The sequence below is a fragment of the Entelurus aequoreus genome, linkage group LG01 (assembly GCF_033978785.1).
Source record: "Entelurus aequoreus isolate RoL-2023_Sb linkage group LG01, RoL_Eaeq_v1.1, whole genome shotgun sequence".
Taxonomy (NCBI): Eukaryota; Metazoa; Chordata; class Actinopteri; order Syngnathiformes; family Syngnathidae; genus Entelurus; species Entelurus aequoreus.
The window spans coordinates 96,017,315-96,026,634 of record NC_084731.1 but is presented as its reverse complement, the minus strand read 5'-3'; the positions used below and the strand labels follow the sequence as shown (position 1 = coordinate 96,026,634).

The 9,320-nt window shown below is 37.0% G+C and overlaps 2 protein-coding genes across 2 annotated transcripts in view; one reads left to right on the top strand and one right to left on the bottom strand.

Moving 5' to 3' along the window:
- LOC133650005 (obscurin-like protein 1) overlaps positions 1 to 4,998 on the bottom strand; it is a 31,790-nt gene extending 26,792 nt beyond the window's left edge. The window contains exon 1 of the mRNA XM_062046777.1: positions 4,923 to 4,998. Coding sequence (XP_061902761.1) covers positions 4,923 to 4,998 — 76 coding nt within the window. The remainder of the gene's footprint in view (positions 1 to 4,922) is intronic.
- On the top strand, positions 4,935 to 6,046 carry inha (inhibin subunit alpha). Its single transcript, XM_062040401.1, has 2 exons — positions 4,935 to 5,237; positions 5,311 to 6,046. Exons 1-2 carry the CDS (start codon positions 4,997 to 4,999, stop codon positions 6,000 to 6,002), a joined length of 933 nt encoding a protein of 310 aa, XP_061896385.1. The 5' UTR covers positions 4,935 to 4,996; the 3' UTR covers positions 6,003 to 6,046.
- The last annotated feature ends 3,274 nt before the right edge of the window (positions 6,047 to 9,320 follow it).

Here is a 9,320-nt window from a genome sequence, read left to right as displayed (position 1 = left end):
ATTTTGCTTAGTTCAAGTAAAATACCCCTCATTTTTGTATTTTTTTTCTTGTTTTTGAACACTGAATTTTTGCAGTGTTCTTGGGCTGCATCCCCACAATTTTAGGTTTGAGTTTATTTTGAATATGATACAACAAATATGTCCAGTTTCTCATTACGACGAACCAGAGCTAATTTAATCCTACCCTTATACCCCATTATTAGCACATTTTCACTTCCTGTTCTCAATTTGTACACAATCTAAATACACAAATAATAATGACTAAAGTGCATAACAGTTAAATGAGCTGTGTGTGTGGGGGGGGGCGTGGCCTGCGGAGAAGCGGGGCGTGTCAGGACCGGCCTCAAGATTAGCAGCAGGTGCGTAGATGACACAGCTGTGAGTGTTTGTCTGATCACCTGTCGCTCTGTTAAAGGCCTACTGAAATGACATTTTTTTATTTAAACGGGAATAGCAGATCCATTCTATGTGTCATACTTGATCATTTTGCGATATTGCCATATTTTTGCTGAAAGGATTTAGTAGAGAACATCGACGATAAAGTTTGCAACTTTTGGTCGCTGATAAAAAAAGCCTTGCCTGTACCGGAAGTAGCGTGACGTCACAGGTTGAAAGGCTCCTCACATTTCCCCATTGTTTACACCAGCAGCGAGAGCGATTCGGACCGAGAAAGCGACGATTACCCCATTAATTTGAGCGAGGATGAAAGATTCGTGGATGAGGAACGTGAGAGTGAAGGACTAGCGTGCAGTGCAGGACGTATCTTTTTTCGCTCTGACCGTAACTTAGGTACAAGCTGGCTCATTGGATTCCACACTTTCTCCTTTTTCTATTGTGGATCACGGATTTGTATTTTAAACCACCTGGGATACTATATCCTCTTGAAAATGAGAGTCGAGAACGCGAAATGGACATTCCCAGTGACTTTTATCTCCACGACAATACATCGGCGAAGCACTTTAGCTACGGAGCTAACGTGATAGCATCGAGCTTAACTGCAGATAGAAACAAAACAAATAAGTCCCTGACTGGAAGGATGGACAGAAGATCAACAATACTATTAAACCATGGACATGTAACTACTAGCTGGTTGAGAAAGGTTTTTCTTAAACTGTTCAACAATTTGCTCAGGCATTTGTTGACAAAGTGGTGACCCTCGCCCCATCCTTGTTTGTGAATGACTGAGCATTTCATGGAATCTACTTTTATACCCAATCATGGCACCCACCTGTTCCCCTTTGGGATGTTCCAAATAAGTGTTTGATGAGCATTCCTCAACTTTATCAGTATTTATTGCCACCTTTCCCAACTTCTTTGTCACGTGTTGCTGGCATCAAATTCTAAAGTTAATGATTATTTGCCAAAAAAAAAAAAATGTTTATCAGTTCAAACATCAAATATGTTGTCTTTGTAGCATATTCAACTGAATATGGGTTGAAAATGATTTGCAAATCATTGCATTCTGTTTATATTTACATCTAACATAATTTCCCAACTCATATGGAAACGGGGTTTGTATATTAGATTTTTCTGTGAATAATTGTACGTTCTTAGTTTGCTTTGTACATCATTTTAACTGTTTGCAAATGCACCAAATCATGGAATTGCAATTATTTGGATGCAATAAAGGATTTGAGTGTCCTCAATATAGAATGTTATGGAATATTCTGATTGGATTATTTGTTATAAATCGGTTAGTGAATGATATGTACTAGGGGTGTAACGGTACACCCCTAGTTGCTCATCAACTTTCATCTCTCCCTCACCTCTTCCAGCACTCTGTTGTTCCACTTTGTCAGGACAGACATAGAAATATATTTTTAAAAAATCGAATTAAATATAATCTGAGGGGTACACCAAAAACAATTTGACTTGACCTGGGGCTGCATAATTAGCTACATAGCTAAACTAAAGACGCTATAGGTCAGGGGTCACCAACCTTTTTGAAAGCAAGAGCTACTTCTTGGGTAGTGATTAATGCGAAGGGCTACCAGTTTGATACACACTTCAATAAATTGCCAGAAATAGCCAATTTTCTCAATTTACCTTTAACTCTATGTTATTATTAATAATTAATGATATTTATCTTTGTGGAAACACTGATCATCTTAATGATTTCTCACAATAAATATATATAGAAACAGATAAATATCAATATGCAACACTTTATGCACATTTTTCAAATGGAACATTTTCAAATGATCACTTCTAAGACAGTCTTGTGAAATCACTATATCCCATTTTAACTAGCTAGCCACTAGCATTTTTGAACAAATCATGAATTACTTTGCACCATGTTTGTACAAATAATAAGTCATGTAAAATACAAAAGTCAACTTTCAAATTTTTAAATAAATCATGTCACACTTTGAACTGGACACCAAATCTGATATCTGTTTCTTTGTCAGTTAGTGAAGACCAAGTCTTTACAATATTTTCTTGGATTTTCAAATTCTATTTGAGTTTTGTCTCTCTTAAAATTAAAAAATGTCGAGCAAAGCGAGACCAGCTTGCTAGTAAATAAATACAATTTAAAAAATAGAGGCAGCTCACTGGTAAGTGCTGCTATTTGAGCTATTTTTAGAACAGGCCAGCGGGCTACTCATCTGGTCCTTACGGGCTACCTGGTGCCCGCGGGCACCGCGTTGGTGACCCCTGCTATAGGATAAATGTGACACTCACTGTTGACAATGAACCTTTTCACTTACCTCAACTTTTGTCTTTGTTGTTGTAGTTTTCTTGTATGTTCACTATTTCATTTAAGGACAAAATTGTTCTTCAATTGCAGTAAGAAACATATGCTTAATATAACTTAAGATTTTTTTGTTAAAATAAGCCAATAATGACATTTTTTTGTGGTCCCCTTTATTTAGAAAAGTACCGAAAAGTATCGAAATACATTTTGGTACCGCTACTAAAATATTGGTATCGGTACAACACTAGTGTAGACACAATATTCAAAATCAGGTGCAATCCAAGCACAGCAGTCAGGCTTCTATTGTTTCGGACTATTTCCTCACATGTTATACGTGTGAATCCAGGCCTGGCCCTAACCGATCTGGCGCCCCCCCACATCGGCAGTGAAGTGTATATACTCACAAGAAACCGAATAGCTTTGTCTTTGACCTTTTTTTTTTTTACTTAAAGAAAGCAAATTAACATATTATATGAGAATGTTATGTTATGATTATCTTTAACCGAATCACAGCAGTGCTCAAATTAAAAAAAACAGCATTCCCTCTCATGTGATATTGCTTAATTAACATTAATGATGTGCACTTTAACAACTAGGCTTACAACTATACCGAATATATAAAGGGGTGGAAAAGTGCCTATTACCTGCAGGGCAAACATTAGCTAACCAGAAGGCAATAACAATGTAAACAAAAAACACCTGCTTAAAAGATCTAATACAAATGTCCCTGAGGAATGTAAGGTGGGAGTACTGTAATTACCTAACGTTACATTATTATTTCCATAACAATTTAGCCCCCTCCACAATATTAACCCGACGTTAAAACAGAACTAGCTATTTATTGATTAGCAATTGCCGAATCATGTAACATTAGCTTAATGCTAAAAAGCCAGGTTACTATCACATTCTGTAACAGACAAATAATTTCATGTAGGCTAACGTTACCTACCTGCTACCTCTGTCTTTTTCTCGTTTCTCCTCCTCTTCTTTTCTCTTTTTTCTTCCCTGGGCACCTGACAGTTTTGGTCGTTTTGACATCTTGTGTTGATTTTTTGATGTGGTGACGTCCAAAAAGAGTCATGATACGGGAAGGGAGGGGGTGCACCCACGGGGGGGGGGTAATGTTGTAACAAATAATATTTCTATTAAATAGGCTTTACTTTGCATTTTAATTAACGTGGGATTATTTTTTGTATTTAGAAATAATAGTACCAACTTTTTTTTTGTTTTTTCTCCAACATTTGTGGCACTGGCGTGGCGCCCCCTGATGGTCGGCGCCCTTGGCATTTGCCTATACGGCCTATGCCACGGGCCGGCCCTGTGTGAATCCATAATGGTTAGGGATGTCCGATAATGGCTTTTTGCCGATATTCCGATATTGTCCAACTCTTTAATTACCGATACCGATATCAACCGATACCGATATCAACCGATATATACAGTCGTGGAATTAACACATTATTATGCCTAATTTGGACAACCAGGTATGGTGAAGATAAGGTACTTTTTAAAAATAATAATAAAATAAGATAACTAAATTAAAAACATTTTCTTGAATAAAAAAGAAAGTAAAACAATATAAAAACAGTTACATAGAAACTAGTAATTAATGAAAATGAGTAAAATTAACTGTTAAAGGTTAGTACTATTAGTGGAGCAGCAGCACGCACAATCATGTGTGCTTACGGACTGTATCCCTTGCAGACTGTATTGATATATATTGATATATAATGTAGGAACCAGAATATTGATAACAGAAAGAAATGGGGGGAGGGAGGTTTTTTGGGTTGGTGCACTAATTGTAAGTGTATTTTGTGTTTTTTATGTTGATTTAATAATAAAATTAAAAAAAAGACGATACAGATAATAAAAAAACCGATACCGATAATTTCCGATATTACATTTTAACGCATTTATCTGTATATCGGCCTGCCGATATTATCGGACATCCCTAATAATGGTGGATATATACTGTATAAAAAAAACAATGTTTTGTTGGTTGCAAGGTATTCTTCTATCACAAACAGCAAAAGTATTTGGACATGAATAGAAAACCAAAGTACTTTTGTTAACCGGCCTGCTGTACTGTAGTCACAATATCTGTGCAGAAAGGCGTCAAGGTCAAACAGGAGGCTTCCATGGGGACTTCCAGTGGGAAAATGTTTGTTTGGTATGAGAAACAATCTTTCTGTAGTGTGACGTCAGAGTGTGCGATCCAACGTTTCGCCTGCAAGTGAGAAAGCCACCAGGAGTTGCTTGTTGCCCGTACACTCGAATAGAAGGTTGGATTCTGTTGACGCCATGTGGTTCTGGCTGGTCATCGTCTGCTGGGTTCATTGCCGAGGGCAGGAGCTTTCCAGAGAAGAAGTTTTATTGTGGTTCCGAGGCCGCGTTCTGGACAGTCTGGGACTGCGGGGAGCACCCCGTGTGGATGGAGGCAAGGTGCAGGCAATACCTCGGAGGGTTCTAGGAATCAGTCAAAGACAGCTGGCGGACGACCGCAGCCAACCGAGCCTGGAGATTATTCTTTTTCCTGTTTCTGGTGACAAGTTGTACTTTAAATATGTTAAAAATCAACCATGAATAACCTTGTTTGTTATTCTTACCCCTGGCAGACTCATGTGACCAGAATCACCTCACATATCACTTCCAGCCGTCTGCCCACTACCAGCTCGTCTTGTCGGCCCACTTCTGGTTCTATGGAGGCACGGTCAACTCTTCGGCCTCGCTCTTTATCCTCACGTCTGATGGGAAGCTTCTTCAGGGTTTAAATGCTCCGTCAAAAAGCAGCCCAGATGGATGGATGATCTTCGACGTCAATCAGAGTCTGCGGACACCCTTGGTTTCGGGTCCTTTCCTTCTCCAAGTGCTTTGTTCAAATTGTCATTGTCACACTGAGGGGGCTGACAATATGCCCTTTCTCCACCTGCATGCTCGACCAGGCCCGGCCCGTACACCCAGGAGCGTGCCGGGCCCCATCCCATGGTCCCCCTCAGCCGTTGACCTACTCCAGCGGCCCTCACAGGAGAGGCTGCAGGACTGCGGGCGAGCTGAAGTGCAGATCAGCTTCCAGGAGCTGGGCTGGGATAATTGGATCGTGGACCCCGAGGTGCTGACATTCTACTACTGCCACGGAAACTGTTCTGCCCCCGATCGAACCAGCACTGTTCTTGGGATCAGGCAGTGTTGCGCCCCAGTACCCGAAACTATGAGGTCCCTGCGCATCACCACGACATCTGATGGTGGCTACTCATACAAGCATGAGACACTGCCCAACATTATCCCTGAAGAATGTACCTGCGTCTGAAGGGCGAGACTCATAACAAAGAAGTCCGGAAGCATGTTGGCTATCTCTTGGTATTAAACTGAAACTTTGGTTACATATGTGAATGGTTGTCTGTCTGTGTTGGCCCCTGTGATGAGGTGGTGACTTGTCCAGGGTGTACCCTGCCTTGTGCCCCAGTGCAGTGGGAATAGGCCACCCCCAACCCCACCCCAGTGACCGTGAAAGAGAAAAGCTGTAGAAAATGAATACAGGTGCAATAACCAAATGTCTCCACACAGGGGCTCCCATCCCACTCTAAGCCCCAACGCTACCCATTTTTGATTGGGGATGTGGGCTGTCTTGATTTGATACAAACAACCTTAATACATTTTCACAGCTATATTAATTTAATATCAACAATTAAGTTTTGTATAACTTTCATTCCAGAAAAAAAAAAAAAAGATTTTAACTTTACACAAACCCTGTGCTTAGGGACCCGGTACAACTAATACCCACTTTTCGCCACTAAAGGGCAGTGTATGGTAATTCATACCTGTTCATTTCAGTCACCTCTTATGAGACTAGTTTTAGTGGTAACACTTTAGCATGGGGAACATATTTTAAGTAACAAAGACTTAATTTAGAACACTAGGGGGAACATATAAGGGCTAGGGTTACTAATAAGCAATAATTCTGAGGTTATTGAGGGAAGACTCTTAGTTAATGGCTTACTAGTTGTATAATAAGGCCATGCAGAATAAGGCATTAATAAGTACTTAATAATGACTAATTAAGAGCTAATATGTTACTAATTTGCATGTTAATAAGCAACTAAATAATGGTGAATATGTTCCCCATAGTAAAGTATTACCGTAAGGCATTAAAAAGTACTTAATAATGACTAATTAGGAGCCAATATGTTACTAATTTGCATGTTAATAAGCAACTAATTAATGGTGAATATATTGCCCATACTAAAGTGTTACCACAAGGCATTAATAGGAATTATTGACTAATTAAGCGCCAATATGTTACTAATTTGCATGTTAATAAGCATCTAATAAATGGTGAATATATTACCCATACTAAAGTGTTACAAGGCATTAATAGGAATTAATGACTAATTAGAGCCAATGTGTTACTAATTTACATGTTAATAAGCAACTAATAAATGGTGAATATGTTCCCCATACTAAAGTGTTACCATAAGGCATTAATAAGTACTTAATAATTACTAATTAAGAGCCAATGTTACTAAATTGCATGTTAAAAAGCAACTAATTAATGATGAATAAGTGTTCCCCATACTAAAGTGTTACCATAAGGCATTCATAGGAATAATGACTAATTAAGAGGCCATATGTTACTAATTTACATGTTAATAAGCAACTAATTAATGGTGAGTAAGTGTTCCCCATACTAAAGTGTTACCACAAGGCATTCATAGGAATAATGACTAAGAGGCAATATGTTACTAATTTGCATGTTAATAAGCAACTAATTAACGGTGAATATATTCCCCATACTAAAGTGTTACCACAAAGCATTAATAGGAATGAATGACTAATTAGAGCCAATGTGTTACTAATTTGCATGTTAATAAGCAACTAATTAATGGTGAATATGTTCCCCATACTAAAGTGTTACCATAAGGCATTAGTAAGTACTTAATGACTAATTAAGAGCGATATGTTACTAATTTGCATGTTAATAAGCAACTAATGGTGAATACGTGTTCCCCATACTAAAGTGTTACCATAAGGCATTAATAAGTACTTAATGACTAATTAAGAGCCAATATTTTACTCATTTGCATGTTAATAAGCAACTAATGGTGAATATGTTCCCCATACTAAAGTGTTACCATAAGGCATTAATAAGTACTTAATAATGAATAATTAAGAGCAATATGTTACTAATTTGCATGTTAAGCAACTAAATAATGGTGAATATGTTCCCCATACTAAAGTGTTACCACAAGGTATTAATAGAAATTAATGACTGATTAAGAGCCAATATTTTACTAATTTGCATGTTAATAAGCAACTAACGGTGAATATGTTCCCCATTCTAAAGTGTTACCATAAGGCATTAGTAAGTACTTAATAATGACTAATTAAAAGCCGATATGTTACTAATTTGCATGTTAATAAGCAACTAATGGTGAATACGTGTTCCCCATACTAGTGTTACCATAAGGCATTAATAAGTACTTAATGACTAATTAAGAGCCAATATTTTACTAATTTGCATGTTAATAAGCAACTAATGGTGAATATGTTCCCCATTCTAAAGTGTTACCATAAGGCATTAGTAAGTACTTAATAATGACTAATTAAAAGCCGATATGTTACTAATTTGCATGTTAATAAGCAACTAATGGTGAATACGTGTTCCCCATACTAGTGTTACCATAAGGCATTAATAAGTACTTAATGACTAATTAAGAGCCAATATTTTACTAATTTGCATGTTAATAAGCAACTAATGGTGAATATGTTCCCCATTCTAAAGTGTTACCATAAGGCATTAGTAAGTACTTAATAATGACTAATTAAAAGCCGATATGTTACTAATTTGCATGTTAATAAGCACCTACTGGTGAATATGTTCCCCATTCTAAAGTGTTACCATAAGGCATTAGTAAGTACTTAATAATGACTAATTAAAAGCCGATATGTTACTAATTTGCATGTTAATAAGCAATTAATTAATGGTGAATATATTCCCCATACTAAAGTGTTACCATAAGGCATTAATAAGTACTTTATAATGAATAATTAAGAGCAATATGTTACTAATTTGCATGTTAATAAGCAACTAAATAATGGTGAATATGTTCCCCATACTGAAGTCTTACCACAAGGCATTAATAGAAATTAATGACTGATTAAGAGCCAATATTTTACTAATTTGCATGTTAATAAGCAACTAATGGTGAATATGTTCCCCATTCTAAAGTGTTACCATAAGGCATTAGTAAGTACTTAATAATGACTAATTAAAAGCCGATATGTTACTAATTTGCATGTTAATAAGCACCTAATGGTGAATATGCTCCCCATTCTAAATTGTTACCATAAGGCATTAGTAAGTACTTAATAATGACTAATTAAAAGCCGATATGTTACTAATTTGCATGTTAATAAGCAATTAATTAATGGTGAATATGTTCCCCATACTAAATTGTTACCATTTTTGTTCAAAGCCCACATTATGGAGAGTTTTGTCAAGTGCCGATTCAAGACCACAAACAAAATCGAACTCTTTTCAAATATATTTATTAACTCTCAAGAAAAAAAATAATCTCTACATTTTAACACTACAAAAATTGCCTGTTATTTTTTTTTTCCAAAACAG

Coding starts and splice junctions, on each gene's coding strand:
- inha (XM_062040401.1), top strand. CDS start 4,997: ATGTGGTTCTGGCTGGTCATCGTCTGCTGGGTTCATTGCCGAGGGCAG. Junction 5,238..5,310: donor TATTCTTTTTCCTGTTTCTG/GTGACAAGTTGT, acceptor TACCCCTGGCAG/ACTCATGTGACCAGAATCAC.